Genomic DNA, 15,774 nt, shown 5'->3' on the forward strand with positions numbered 1-15,774 from the left:
AAATGTTGAATTTTCCAAACAACTTCAAAAAAGAAAGGATTAATTATGTTAAATTACAACAAACATCGGGAGAGAAATTATATACGAAGTATTAGAATAATACAATTTCAAAAAAGAAAGGATTAATTATGTTAAATTACAACAAACTTAAGGAGAGAAATATATACCAAGTATAATAATAAAAGAAAAGTTTCATACTTGTTCAAAAGAAAAAACACACCGTGAAAAGGGGCTCAAGTTTGATGCATCGACGATGGTGATGATTGTTGGTGTTCTATGAGGTTGAACTGTCACTTGGTAGAGCCGATGAGGTTCAATCTGAAAGTAGGGGTACGTCCGTGGAGAGTGTAGACATATTGATGGTGATCGGTACAACTGCGAGATAATAAAGTCAGATGAAGGAGCAAAGTATGGTAGAAATTGGTGAGTGATTGTCAATTATGTCGTACTTACATTTCCGTAGACAATCAAAAGCTTATCACGATGACCAATCTTTTTACAATAATCATTCTGTATGACGGTATCCAACAATTGTGATACTAAACGTGAAGCATACCAGATTTTTATCCTAGGCAATAAATCCGAGTTGTTTTGCAAGAGACAGGTTTAGACAGCAAGGAATTCATCACAGATCACAATGGGGTTTGTTAGTGTTTTCACCTCCACAATACAATCAAAACGATAAAAGTGAGGATCATGCCAGCAAATTTTATCCAAGTATCTACACCATTCAGCCTCTCAATCAACCTTAGCACATCAAGTAACTTGCGTTGTGCAATCTGCAACAATGCAAATATGAAGATAATTAACAATAAAAGCGTAAGCAAGAGGGACACTCACTTCATTTCTTCTAAAATAATGGGACAGACAACAACTTTCATAGCTCAACACATCAAATCAAACCAAAACTACCCCATTGCCAAAAGTATGCAATATTAATTACCCATGAAACTATAGGGAAGTTGGTTAAGATACATTTCACGCATAAGCAACTTGTAAGACTTGCAAAAAAAGTTGTTGTAAATACTTTCCTGGACATCAATACATTACCCCTGAAATTATAGGGAAGTTGGTTCCAATACCTTTTACACATCAGCAACTTGCACACTTTCCTGGGCAGCAATACAGGAGAAGCGCGCAGGGGGGTCCAGTACAAAAAAATTGTGTTCCACAGCGAGTAAAATTACAGTTCAACTTTGTGATATTTGTCATGTTAGAAGGACAGTGATGTTAGCATATAACTTGTTTTATTCTTACTAGGGTGCCAATAAATGGAGCCTTTAACTTATATCCACTTCATGTTAATTCTGTGTACTTCTAATTATGAAAAACTAGAATTACATTTCAATACTTGTCTTCTCCACTCTTTGCTATCACTAACTCTTTCTTATCCTTCCATCTTCCATAGATTCCAAACTAATTCTGCGTCACCTCACCATGTCAACCCTCGTAACACTGTCAATCCATAGCCACGAACAGGAACAGGCGAACAACCCATCTTACAAAATCACTCCACCCTCCATTATCATCCCTAATTTCTCCAATCTCCATCCTTTCACTCTTCACCACTCTCCACCAATAGCTGAACTCAAAGAATCAACCCAACCTTCTACAGGAAACGAACTACCAGTGCTGGACCTTCTAAAAACTTTAACCAGTGCTCAAGTTCACAATTCACAATTGTCCCTACTGCCTATTAGGCGAGCAAAAAGTCAGGACTTTCAACTCCCATTTCAACCCACATCAGATTTAAGTTGATGAAACGGAAGATAATGGTGTAGATATTACAATTTGCATTACTAAAGTCAGAAATTTAGAATTGTTGGTTAATCCATAGTTTGGACCACCAAAATGACCAGCTATAAATGCTAAAACCCGTCAGCTACTAAGATCTTTTTTTGAAATAAGGAAATTTATTTATTATAAAGTATGTAACGTACATACAAAGTATACACCATAGAGGACAAGATATCCCCTCTAACAAAAAACAAACAACAAAAAAAGTCAGCCAACCAAGCAATAAGTCATCTAGCTCACACCCTGTAGTCCTATACGGCTATAGCTCCACATAACACAATGGTAGATCCTACTATTCCACTTCAGTCACAAAAACCATGGCATCAATTGACAAGCTGATCGATCTCCAAAGGAACTTCCTTGACTCACACTTCCAAAAATACTTCTGCCCCCAAATTATTCGTCTCAACTCTCAAGTGGCTTTATGTGGTCTTTGTAGTTCAAAGTTGATCTCTCACCATTTATAACTTACACAACTTAATAGCTTAAATTGAAAGCATACGAAGTATATGACATTTCATACAAGCAAAACCTGATATCCATCTAGAACAATTCACTGATTCAGTCATGATTTTCTTAGCAAAAGTACAGCAAAGCAACAAAAGAAAGTTCATATTGCAGAAGAGCAGATGAAAATAATGTGTCCAGCTGAGCTGAAATCCAGTAATGCAAGGAAAGTTACCTTTCATGCTTTCTCTTTGCTCTGAAAACTTTGAAAGGATGGCCACCCCAGTTGAATTAGCATCTTCTATCATCCTTGAAGAATTGCAAGCTGACTGCATTTCCTCGTGCTTTGTCATCAAAGATTCTTGGAACATGAGAAGATTCCCCATTCTAGAAGACGAACCAGCCATATGAAATAGAGAAGAAAAATACAAAGAACGAAGATACAAGAAGTATAAACACTAGTAGAATAAAGGGGATTTGCTGCCCATGAAACAGCCTCGTTTGCTGCATTTATCGTGGTGCGGCAGATTGGGGGCTGCAAATGTGCCATGTCATTTGCCGGCCCAAAAAAATACTGCAAAAAAACTGTAAATTGCAGCATTTTTCACAGAAAAATGTGGTAAATACAATTGTTTTTTGCAGTATTTTTTGGTAAAAAAATGCAGCAATTGTCATTGTTATGGCGGATAATTTGAATTATATTTGCTACTATTTTGCTTTTTAAACGTAGCAAATGACTTTTTTTTTAAAAAAAATATTTAAATATAGAGGCAATTCTGCCTTTTTATTACCCAAACTAAGTACAAATTTTGGCAGAGTTTCCTTTATATTTGAAGACAACCCAAATATTTTTATTTTCAATTTCACTTGTAAAACATAGCCACATCTCAATCTCCGATAACCAACTACACCAACAAACCAAACTCCATCATCCATCACCCTAACTAATCATCCTGAAATGACCATAGTTAGAATACAAAACCAACTAAAACTAAATCTCGTATCATTACTAAATATTTAGTTCTATGTACAAAAAGTAAGTTTTGGCAAATGATTACTTCAAACCTCATAGTTGATAGTTATTCGTTAAATAAGATGCAATTTTGTTTTGTACTAAATCAACGTCTTCACCGGTGAAAGGCTCCTCTCATGGTGTGTTGTATACCTAAAAACATAATAAACAAAGTCAACAATAAGTTAAGTCTTTAAATAACATTTACTAAGCAAATATGTCCGTACCTTCTCTAGAACTTTCGCATTAGAGCAACATGAAAGTACATCATACATAAACCTCACAGACGATAATAAATACAACAGAAGCTAAAAGGACTAAGATTCTCAAATGACCAAAGAAAAACCTGGGTAACACAGTGCATATTCAGTTATTTACAGAAAGATAAATGTCAATGTCATCTCATACTCCATATTAGTAATACAGTAATACGAATGAAAAGTCAGAAAATCCAGAAGGATGAGTTCCTTTTATTGAAAAAGACTTTATCAAAAGTACAATCATTATGGATATCAGATATCCTATCTTCTCATGGAAGATAGCAAAAAAGCAGTTTACTGGCAGAAAATATCAGATAAGGGAAAATAATGTTATCATGCTTGATAGGCAAAAATAAAAAAACTGTAGAAGAGAAAAATGTATAAAAAAGAAAAAATTATATCATGAACTTGATGCGTATAAAGAACAATCACCTGTTCTCATTACCAACAACAATGGCAGTTGGGCATGACCAATCTATGTCATGTATAGAAGCCTGACAGCAGTAGAAGAAAACTACCAAAAAAACACAAATAAATCAATGAGATCCACATTATGCAGAAAAATGATGACAGAGAGGCCCAAGGGAGGAGTGTCTGTAAATTATGCTATAAAATAAATTCTCAAAAAGAAGATCGATTATTACTGTATTCTTTCCCAGGTGTGTAGTAGCTATCAATATTCAGGCAAAGAATTAGTTGATTCTTTGCACATACACACTCAATTATACCAAGGAACTCGTGGTAATAGTCCTCGCTGAGACCTCTCGAATGTCTTTGGCTGTTAATGCGTAAAGAATAAACTCCATTATCAAATACAGTCATTCAATCTTCCACAAATTCCTGTTTACAGTTTCTATCAATATTCAGGCAAAGAATTAGTTGATTCTTGCACATACACACTCAATTATACCAAGGAACTCGTGGTAATAGTCCTTAACGTAGAAGAACGTCAAAAGATGGGATTAGATTAATCAAGCACTAAGAAGAGACAAAGTTAATAATCAAAAGGCTGATTTTAATCTTTTTTCAATGTTTTCAATGTCACTGACAGTTTAAAAAATATTATGTACTAATGTACCCATTAACAAAGCCAAAATTAATACTTCAAAGATACAATATGGCACAATAATCCAACAATCATAATCGATAAAATATTTATCGATAGTAATAAACAAATCAAATTAATTAGACAGCGCCGTAAAGAAGCAGATTCTTGCTGAACTTAAAATGCATCAGCTTCTTTTTTATGCAAAAATCAAACTAATCAAAACAAACAGAATAACCACTTAATCATATTGAAGCAAAGTGAATTGCGATTCATACTAAAGAAATAACCAAAAAATTAAACCAATTTGACCAACTAACTATCAAAGTAGAGTTAGCCTGAAATTAGGGCTCGATTATGCTTAAATTGCGAGGATGGTGTTCCGGGTGTGGAATGAGAACAGCTGACTGTGGGATACTGGGTTCCTGTTGAGAGTGCCGGTTGGTATCTGCACAACAGAATGGATTAACTAGCCTCGGGGGTGGTTCGAGGATCCCCTCCGATGCTTAAGTAAGATTACTGAGAGATTAAGAGATGATTAGATAGTAAGAAAGAAGTGTGTTTAAGTGTTTGTGTACCTCATAGCAATAAATGAGGTGCTCCTTATATAGACCAATCACAGGGTACGATCAGGTGGGTCCCTTGTGTTTAGATAGCGACCTGTTGATAGTGACCCATGGTTGGTTATCTTCATGATAGTGCCGGTAGGGGTCTTTCCAATATTGCCGGTAGCCCTTCTGTTCCTGATATGACCAGATTACCTGCAGGTTAAGTTTACCTACGGGGAGTTCTGCCGGTACCACGTGGTGCCGGTAGGACACCCCGTACAACTAGCCCCCTCAGAGTAAGCGCATATATGACGATTGCTGCGCTTGCTCTGATTAAACCGGAAAAAATAAGTATTATTTTGATACCTGGTGGTACAACTAGCCCCCTCAGAGTGAAGTGCGGGCGTAGACTGTGTTGCTGGTGTTTTTTGAGGAAAGACCGTGAACAGTTTGCCGACTGCCTTCGCTCTGAATGAAGAATTACATTGCTAGGTCCTTTGGAAAAAACATTCGGGCGACTAGCCCCCTAATTAAGAAAAAATATTTGGACGACTAGCCCCTCTGGGGAAAAAAAAACATTTGGATGACTAGCCCCCTTGAGAAAGAATATTTTGACGATTAGCCCCCTTAGATAACATTTGGATGACTAGCCCCCTAATAAGAAAAAATATTTGGACGACTAGCCCCTTTAGAAAAGAAATATTTTTCGGCAACTAGCCCCCTTGATAACATATTTGGACGACTGGCCACCTTGAAGATGCTGTGGGTGACTAGGCATTATTTGAATTTTTATCTTGCAAGTGGCGGGAGATTGTTACCCACGTTCTCCCACGTGGCCTTCATCCCGAGCGTTATTTGGTGCGCTTAATCTGGGTCGTTGATTTTGAGTGTAACTGACCTTTTAACTGCTTGACTTACGGGTCGTGACGTTTTGCATACCCCCCTTTGACCCATAAAAGCCCTTAACCTCTTCGAGATTTTTTATTTCACCCACTTTTTTCTTGAACTTCCGACCTTTCTCTCTCTCTTCCCCTGGGGTTTTTCGCTGAACTTTGTTGCTGTTTGATTCTCAAGCTTTTGCTGTTGTTGTGGTTTGAATTTTCCAAGGTTTATTAGCCTCCCTTTTCGTTGTTGCTGAATTTCGGGTTTTTCTTCCTCTCTTTTATTTTTGTGCTTGATTTTCTTTCGTTTCTGTGTTTTTTGTAGGTTCTCCCTGTTTTTCTCTTTCGCGTGCTTCATTTGTATTTCAAACTCCAGAAAAACAGTAGGTACCCCCTCCTCTATTTTGCTACTCTTTGCTATACATATATTTTTGTTTTTGCTTTTCTGTGGTGTAAAATTTTTTAATTATCCGCCGCCTTAAAAACAAAATGACCAAAAATTTGGGTGGGGACAACCCTTCTTCTCAGCCTTCTGGGTTTACCGGTTGGAGTGTTCCTCAAGAGAGTAATTGTAGTTGGGCCCGGGAGGAGCCGTACTCTCAATCTAATTTAAGACGGACTGCCATTCGTGAGGTTTATGACGAGGGTTTGAATCAGGCTGAGAGAGAGCGTTGTTATGCCCTACATCATCTGCGGGCTCGAATGATACGGGAAATGAGGTCTCATGAGCATCCTATTCCAGCTTCTGAGCCTGCTTTAGATGTTTCTCCCCTTTCGGTGCGGTATTATATTCGTGATTACCGGGAATTCTTGGATTCCGCCGGCAGTGGCCACGGGCAGTATGGAACTAATACTGGCAACTTCGGTGTTTCTTTTGGTCAGGCTGATAGGATGGCTTCCGAACAACCGGCTAGCACTAGTGGCCGCCGCCCTGGTAAAGAGCCTGGTAATGATGATATTGATATGGCTACCGGCGAATACTCCGATGGTGATTCCATCTTCGAGGATTCCGCCGGCAAGGATGTTGATGATCATAGGGGTGATGATGGTGATGATGCTGGCGTTTCTGGTAGGAATGACGCAGACACTGGAGACGACGGTATTGGTTCAGATGATGACGATCCGGCCGACGTGATAGTCGCTGAAGTTCTTGCGGATGAGGCTAAAGAGCAGCCTTATTTTACCGACGACTCCACGGATGTTCATAGGAAAGAAGAACTCCCTCCCTTAAAAAGTCTTCCTCGTACAACCGCGATTTTGACGTCTTGGCGCGATCTGATCATAAAGAAGAATCATGTGGTTCATGGAGGGACTTTTCTTGGATTGCCGGCTGAGTATAAGCTGGTAGTGCCGGATGAAGGTGCAACTATATTTGACTGTCCTCCCGGCCATATTGCTGTGTATGCGAAGCATTTCGATTTTGGGCTTCGCTTTCCTCTGCACCCTTTTGTTGAGAAAATATTCCGGGCTTGGAATGTCTGCTTGGCCCAAGTTACCCCTACTACCATCAGAACTGTTATCTCATATGCCTGGTTGTGTTTGTTTAAACAATGGCCGCTGACGTTGAATTTATTCAAGCGGCTGTTATGGTTGAAGAAGGATGGAGAGACGGGGTGGATGTCGGCGTATAGCGCAACGAAGAGAAAGACTGTGCATCCTCCTTTGTCGAGCTGTAAAGATTGGCAGGATCGCTTTTACTTCGTTCAAGTTCCTGACGGCTTTTTACTCCGACGGACTTTTACTAAACCCCGGCCTCGAATGGAGCAGTATAACCAGCGTGGTTGGGCCGGCGGGAGAGAAAGGCTTTTGATTATTTGGCGTGTGACATTTTAGATGTCGGCCTCAGCAAAAAGCAGGCTGTTAATCGGAATTGGCTCCCTAATGCCTATTATATTTTGGGTAATCAGCCCTTGTCCGCTGTCGGCCTTTGCAACACCCACTGCTTTGGTAATCATATTTTTAGCTGAATGGGATGTACTTATTATTGCTATTTATAGCTTTGTGTATTGCATAAGTTTTTTGCCGGTTTTAATTGAGTCGTTGTCTTTGCAGGTACTAAAACATTGGATAGAGAAATTCTCGGATTTGACGAGAATTGGAGACCTGTATGCACGCAGCCTCCGCCACCTAAGGGAAAGTACGACACCATATCAACGTACTCCACACGGGCCTCCTCCCGTCGCTCAACTGCTACTGTTGCAAAGAATCGTGTTGCCGGCGGTTCTAAAACCAAATCTTCGTCTGTCTCTATTCCAAAAACTGTGCAACCGCCCACTATGCAATCTAATCCAACCGGCCGTGGTGGGAAGACTCGAAAGAGGTTGTCACTTACTAGTGGGCGTTCTGACCCCACTAAGAAGTCTAAGGCCGCTGGCGGCGATGATGTTTCGGCTGCTGTTGACCAATACGAAATCCCTGCTGACGATGTTTTCAAAAAGACGGCTGATTCTGCTGTTGCGGTTCACCCGTCTCCGCAGCCGTCCATTGAGATTTTGGACGTGGAAGGTGGTGGCGGCGAGAATGAGGCTCCGTTTCAGCACTGTGCCACGTCGGCCGCAGTGACAGGGGGTAATTCTAGTATGCCTCCTGTTAGTCGTAGTGAGAATCGATCTGGTGATTCTCGACTGAATTATCATCTGCCGCTTCGTACCGGCGGTTGGATTAAGGATACCCCCTTTAAGATCCCGGAAGCAATGAAATCATGGTTCGGGTCTTCTGGCGGCGAACCCACCGATCAGTTCTACCCACACATTGATCTGTTGTGTGGGGAGTCGGTGGCGACCGATTCTGCTAAGGACGGTGGGGATTTGGGCTACCGTGCTTTTCGGGATCTGATAACTCCTGCTGACAGGCCACAGGGTCAGATTGACGCCCCTGCTGCTCAGCATTTCAACGATTTGTACAAGGTATTTCTTGCTTAGTTTGTTACAACTTTCTATCCGGCTATTTTTGATTACTCACTTGCATTTTGTTTTGTTTCTTAGGCTGTTCAATCCAGCATGGATTTGTATTATGTCTATCGTTGGAACCAGATGCAGCTGACGCAGAATAGCATTGATATTGCCGAGCTGAAGAAGCGGGCTGAGGCGGCTGAATCTGCTTTGAAGATTAACGAGAAGAAGTTGGAGAGTGCTTCTTCGGATTTGGAGGCGGCGAACCAAAGGCTGGAAGAGGTTGAGCCGAAGCTGAAGGCTGAAACTGAGAGGGCAGACGGTCTGACTCAGGAGCTGACTGATCTTAACCAGAGTTTGCCTGTGGTGAAGAAGACTGCCGCCAAGAGGGCTGTTGATAAGCTTCTCCAGTCTGACTGGTTTAATGATATTCTTACTCTGCGCCATAACGGTGGTTGGTGCGCTGCTCATCGGGTCGTTTGCCATGTGAAGAAGCTGGATGAGGATGGGTGGCAAGAATTTGAGGATGGGTATGAGGAGAAAGAGCTGTACAAGGTTGCTACCGGCTTTGAGCCTCAGGAGCTACCCGAGGCTGTGATTTGCAATGCCAATCAAAGAACCTTGCCCCCCTTGCAAGTTCCAGAAGATGCCTACTGGTCTGATGATGAGCATGCCGTTTGACGGTCTTGGCAGTCATCACCCTCCTCCTCTTGCGGATCCTCTACTTTTCCCAGCCGGCCTCATACATGTTAGGGTTTTTTAGTTTAGGCGGTTGGCTTTTGACTTTTTGCCAGATGCTGTTAGGGCACTTATTGTTGATGTAACATATCTTAGAACATCGTTTTATTGTAAGGGTGTCGGTTTTTAACCGACATCTTTTGTGCCTTGTGATCAGCTAATCACTTCGCAAGATTTTTTGGTGATGGCTGTCGGTTTTTAGTGTTTTTCTGCTGTAATCATGCATTTATAACAAGTAGTTTTTGATTGTATGTTTACTTCATTTTGCGTATGATACTTCCATTTTATTAGCATGAGCTCTTGTTTGTTGTCGGCCTTTCTATATTGTTAACTTGTTGAAAGATACACTTCGAAATGAATGTTATACTTCGAAATGGAGTGCATCTTAACAGCGTTTATTTTCTCTAACATTTTTAATTACAACAACTTATTATGGACTACTACGCTTCACAGTAAAATGCCCATACGGCATCTAGTTTCTTTACGGCTACTAATCACATCCACATAATTCGCTGAATGCTACGCTTCACAATGGAGTGCCCTTTACCGGCATTTATTTTCTCCAAAGTTACTAATCGCATCAACCTATTATGGACTGCTACGCTTCACAGTAAAGTGCCCAAACGACATTTATTTTCTTTACTGTTACTGATCACATCCATACACTTCGTTGAATGCTACGCTTCGCAATGGAGTGCCCCTTAACGGCATTTATTCTCTCCAAAGCTACTAATCACATCAACTTATTATGGACTGCTACGCTTCACAGTAAAGTGCCCAAACGACATTTATTTTCTTTACTGTTACTGATCACATCCATACACTTCGTTGAATGCTACGCTTCGCAATGGAGTGCCCCTTAACGGCATTTATTCTCTCCAAAGCTACTAATCACATCAACTTATTATGGACTGCTACGCTTCACAGTAAAGTGCCCAAACGGCATTTATTTTCTTTACTGTTACTGATCACATCCATACACTTCGTTGAATGCTACGCTTCGCAATGGAGTGCCCCTTAACGGCATTTATTCTCTCCAAAGCTACTAATCACATCAACTTATTATGGACTGCTACGCTTCACAGTAAAGTGCCCAAACGACATTTATTTTCTTTACTGTTACTGATCACATCCATACACTTCGTTGAATGCTACGCTTTGCAATGGAGTGCCCCTTAACGGCATTTATTCTCTCCAAAGCTACTAATCACATCAACTTATTATGGACTTCTACGCTTCACAGTAAAGTGCCCAAACGGCATTTATTTTCTTTACTGTTACTGATCACATCCATACATTACCTTTGCGTGTTGATTTATACAGCGTTTGTTTTTTGCTTTTTTCTTCCTTCATTTATGGACTGGTCGTATTTGAGGACCGCCCTAATTATACATAATCAGCAAAATTCAGGCTGCTATTGCAATCAGTCTGCTCATACATCATCATTACAGCTTTTTCAAACGTAGTACTTTCTAAGAGTACTAGCGTTCCAGGAGTTCTTGAGCGCGGTACCATCCATTTGCATTAACCGGTATGATCCAGGAACAATTTCCTCCCATATCTGGTATGGTCCTTCCCAATTGGCTGTCAGCTTTCCTTGAGCATTTCCTTTTCCTGTTGCCGCCGTTCTCCGCAGTACCAGGTCTCCTACTCCTAGAGGCCGGTGTTTCACTTTCTTGTTGTATGCTCTGCTCATTCTTCTTTTGTATGCTGCCGAACTGACTTCTGCTTTCATGCGGATTTCTGGCATGAAATCCAACTGATGTCGCATCAGCTGATCGTTTCTCTCCTCATCGTAATGCTGGATTCGCATGGTTGGCAGAGCCATTTCTGCCAGTATGACAGCCTCAGACCCGAAGCTTAACTTAAATGGACTCTCGTCGGTAACCTCCTTGATAGCAGTTCTGTTGCACCACAGAATTTCTGGCATAAGATCTGCCCATTTGCCTTTACAGTCTTCTAGCTTCTTTTTCAGTGCAGCCAGGATTTGCTTATTCGCCGCCTCTGCTTGCCCATTGCTCTGTGGGTGACATACTGACGAGTGAGCTAACTTTACTCTGTATAATCCCAGGAAGCATTGTATGGGTGCACAATCAAACTGTGATCCATGATAAAAAACTATTGCCTGCGGCAGCCCGAATCTTGTTATTATATTTTTCCATATGAACTTTTTCACCTGGTTTGCCGTTATTTTTGCTACCGGCTCTGCTTCTATCCACTTGGTGAAGTAGTCCACTGCTACTATTAAGAACTTGCGCCCTCCAGCCGCCATTGGGAATGGTCCAACAATATCCATTCCCCATTGTGCGAATGGGATTGGGTTCAGAATGGGCATCAAATCATTGGCCGGCAAGTTTATCACAGCTGAAAACTTTTGACATTTCTCGCACTTTTTTACATAAGCTCGAAAATCTTCTAACATTGTTGGCCAGTAATAGCCTTGCCTTTGACAGATGATGGCAAGGGGTTTTCCACCGGCATGGTTCCCACATGTTCCTTCGTGCATCTCTTCGATCAGCCTTGCTGACTCGAATGCTGTCAGGCACCTTAAGAATGGCAGGCTAAATGACTTTTTGTACAACCGTCCCCACAGGATGATGTACCAAACCGAGTCCCTTCTTGTCTTTTTGGCTTCTGCCAAATCTGCTGGTAGGGCTCCAGTCTGTATGTATGTTTGGATATTATCGTACCATTTTGAGGTAGTTGTGATGGCCATGACCCGTATTACCTCCGACTCCGTACTTCGCTTATTCATGACTTCCATCATGACTGTTCTTTTCAAGTCGGCGACATTTGAACTTGCTAACTTTGATAGTGCATCTGCCAGTGTGTTTTCTGCTCGGGGTACCAGATTAATGCTGAATTTCTCTAGCTGAGCCGACACCGACCTCAACTTCTCCAGGTATTTGACCATTGAAGGTTCTTTGGCCTCATATTCTCCGCTGAATTGACTTGCTACCAGCTGGGAGTCTGTTGTCAGTATTACTCTTTTGGCATCTGCTGCGAGGCACATTTGGATGCCGGCAATTGCTGCCTCGTATTCTGCCTCGTTATTTGACGCGTTGAACGTAAACTTTATAGCATACTCAAAAATGTCTCCTGTTGGCGATTTCATGATTATTCCAGCCCCACTGCCTGTCTGTGCAGCTGAACCATCCACTGACACATCCCATACTTCAGCTTGTACTTCATCTTCTTGGTATGACGCTTCAACTATGAAGTCCGCCAATGCCTGGGCTTTGATTGCAGTTCTTGGCCGGAATTCCAAGTCAAACTCGGACAACTCTATTGCCCATTTTAGCAACCGGCCTGATGTATCTAGCTTGCTGATGGCTTTTACGAGAGGAAAATTTGTTAGTACTTCGATTGTATGCGCATCGAAGTATGGTCTTAACTTTCTAGCCGCGATGAGGACTGCATATGCCATTTTTTCCACCAACGTGTATCTTGTTTCCGGGCCATTTAGCACATGGCTCACAAAATATACCGGCTGCTGCCCTTTGTTTTCTGTTTCGGCCACCAGTACTGCTGCAACTGTTTTTGGCGACGCCGATATGTACAATTGTAATTTGCCGCCCTCTTTTGCCCTTGCTATTGTTGGCAGGTTCTTTAGGTGACTTTTTAGAGCTTCAAAAGCCTCTTGCTCTGCCGGCCCCCATTTGAACTTCTTGTTTTGCCTCAGGGTTGTGAAGAAGGGCATTTGCTTATCTGCCGACTTGCTCACAAATCTGTTTAAGGCGGCCATTTTTCCTGTCAACCGCTGTATGTCTTTTACGCTTTTGGGTTGCGGCAGACTGATGATTGCTTCTACTTTTTCAGGGTTAGCGTCTATGCCACGCTCGCTGACCAAGAAACCCAGGAATTTTCCCGACCTTACTCCGAAGACGCATTTTTTTGGGTTTAATTTCATCCTGTATTTTCTCAAAGTTTCAAAAGTTTCTCGGAGGTCGCTAACATGATCCTCCTCCTTCCGGCTTTTTACGATAGAGTCATCTACATAGACCTCCACGTTTCTGCCTTTTTGGTCGGCAAACACCTTGTCGACCAGCCTTTGATATGTTGCCCCTGCATTTTTCAACCCGAACGGCATCGCCTTATAACAGAAAACTCCTGCATCCGTGATAAAGGCCGCCTTCTTCCTGTCTGATTTATGCAGGTTGACCTGATGATACCCTGAGAAAGCATCTAGGAAACTGAGCATTGCATGACCGCTAGTGGAGTCTACCAGCCTATCAATCCGTGGTAATGGGTAGAAATCTTTCGGACATGCTCTGTTAAGGTTGGTGAAATCTACGCACATTCTCCATGACCCACTTGACTTTTTTACCATTACTACGTTTGCCAACCATTCAGGGTAGTCACATGGCTCAATAAAACCTGCCGCCAGCAGTTTATCCACCTCTTCTTGTATTGCTGTCATTTTTTCCATGGAGAAATTACGTTTTTTCTGCCGTACAGGCCTAACATTTCTGTCGGCGTTTAACCGGTGGACCATTATCTCTGGATCGATACCAGGCATCTCATCCGCCGAGAATGCGAAGATGTCCGCGTGCTCCCTCAGCAAGCTTATGAGGTTAACCTTCATGTCACTCCCCATTTCTGTACCGATCACGACTGTTCTATCCATGTTTCCAACTTCCAGCTCGATATTTTCTGTCAGACCATCTGGCATTGGTCTTGGTACTGATACCGGCCTCTCATCAAAGTGTTCCATGTTCAGGTCGGTTCGACCCCTTTTTGTGCAGCTCTTCCTTTTTGACAGTTGTTCTTGTCTTGCCGGCTTAGTAGTCAAGTGTACCTCTTGCCTTGCCGGCTCAGTAGTCAAGTTCACTTCTGGGACCATTCTTCCCGGTGTTCTCAAAGCAGTCAAGTAACAGGACCTTGCCGCCAACTGACTTCCCCTTATCTTTGCCGGCCTTTCCAGGTTCGACATATATATCATTGTCAAGTGATAGGTGGAGACTACCGCCTGCACGTCATGTATGAATGGGCGACCGATGATCACATTGTAGGCCGCTGGTACTTTAATGATTAGGAAATCCACCATGAGATCTCGCATTTCAGATCCTTCTCCGATTTTCACCGGCAGCCTTATACTACCCTCTGGGTACACTGTAGATCCTGAGAAACCGATTACTGGGTAGTTCACCCTTTGAAGCTCGTCCTCTGGTATGCGCAATTGTTTGAAGGCTTCCCAGAAGATGATGTTTGCTGAGCTGCCGCCGTCTACCAGTACTCTGTTCACATCGGCATTTGCTATATCAATTGTAAGAACTAGTGGGTCATCATGCGGGAAAATGATGCCTCTGCAATCCGATTTCGAGAACGTCATCACTGGTATGCTGGGTGGGTTAGGCCACACTCTTGTGTTATGAAAGTTTACCATGTGCCTGTGTTCCTCCAAGCTTTTACTGGCGCCGCTTATTGTCCCTCCGTGGACTGGACCGCCATAAATTACATACACGGGTAGTTTTTTCCCGCCATCCCTCTGTTCTGCTCTGGCACTGGTTTCCGGCTGTTTTTGCTCGATTCTAGGCGGCTGATATGGCTGCTCGATTCTAGGGTATTGTTGTTGATTTTGCTGTTGTGGCCGGTATGAATTGGTAGGGTTTCCCCCCACCGAGTTGTTGTTACCATTTCTTTGCCTCGCCCTATACTGTGAGAAATACCCCTTTCTGACCATATCCTCAATGTTGTCTTTGAGGTCTCTGTAGTCCTCTGTTAGGTGGCCGTGCTCATTATGGAAGTCACAGAATTTCTTGACATTCCTTTCCCTACTCTGCATTGGTGGCGGCCTTCTCCAGCCTCCATCTTGTTGTTTATGTTATAAATTGCCGTCCGCGCTGTGTTCAGCGGAGTGTAGTTATCAAAGAGTCCTCTAGACTCCCTTCTGTCTTGCCGGCTTCTCTGCCCTTGTGGATTGGCATTTCTGTTATTCTGGTTTCTCTGGCCTGCCCCTTGCTGATTATTGCTTTGATGAAAATTGTTTCCTCCTTTTCCCGTCTGTGGGTTATAGCCTGGATTTTACCCGACATTTCCGCCGGTTGCCACTACCACATTGGAGATCTTCATCATTTCATCCCCCCTGATGTACTCGTTGGCCTTGTGCAGGACGTCACCCAGATTGGTGTATGACTTCCGGCTGAGATATTTCT

At 42.3% G+C, this 15,774-nt stretch overlaps 1 protein-coding gene and 1 long non-coding RNA gene across 2 annotated transcripts; one reads left to right on the plus strand and one right to left on the minus strand.

Moving 5' to 3' along the window:
• Positions 1 to 65: 65 nt before the first annotated feature.
• Positions 66 to 3,923, minus strand: LOC110793222 (uncharacterized). The gene is made up of 2 exons (XR_008926379.1): positions 2,480 to 3,923; positions 66 to 779 (listed from the first exon to the last, which is right to left on the minus strand). It is a non-coding gene; the product is annotated as an uncharacterized lncRNA (long non-coding RNA).
• Positions 3,924 to 7,416: 3,493 nt separating this feature from the next.
• On the plus strand, positions 7,417 to 9,562 carry LOC130463178 (uncharacterized). The gene is made up of 2 exons (XM_056832233.1): positions 7,417 to 8,896; positions 8,975 to 9,562. The coding sequence occupies exons 1-2, from the start codon at positions 8,267 to 8,269 to the stop codon at positions 9,560 to 9,562; spliced, it is 1,218 nt and encodes a 405-aa protein (XP_056688211.1). The 5' UTR covers positions 7,417 to 8,266.
• Positions 9,563 to 15,774: the final 6,212 nt, after the last annotated feature.

The sequence above is a fragment of the Spinacia oleracea genome, chromosome 1 (genome assembly GCF_020520425.1).
Source record: "Spinacia oleracea cultivar Varoflay chromosome 1, BTI_SOV_V1, whole genome shotgun sequence".
NCBI lineage: Eukaryota > Viridiplantae > Streptophyta > Magnoliopsida > Caryophyllales > Amaranthaceae > Spinacia > Spinacia oleracea.

Excerpts from the sequence above, each read along its gene's own strand:
- LOC130463178 (XM_056832233.1), top strand. The coding sequence starts at position 8,267 with ATGCAATCTAATCCAACCGGCCGTGGTGGGAAGACTCGAAAGAGGTTG. Across the intron at positions 8,897-8,974 it reads ATTTCAACGATTTGTACAAG|GCTGTTCAATCCAGCATGGA; the intron begins GTATTTCTTGCT and ends TTTGTTTCTTAG.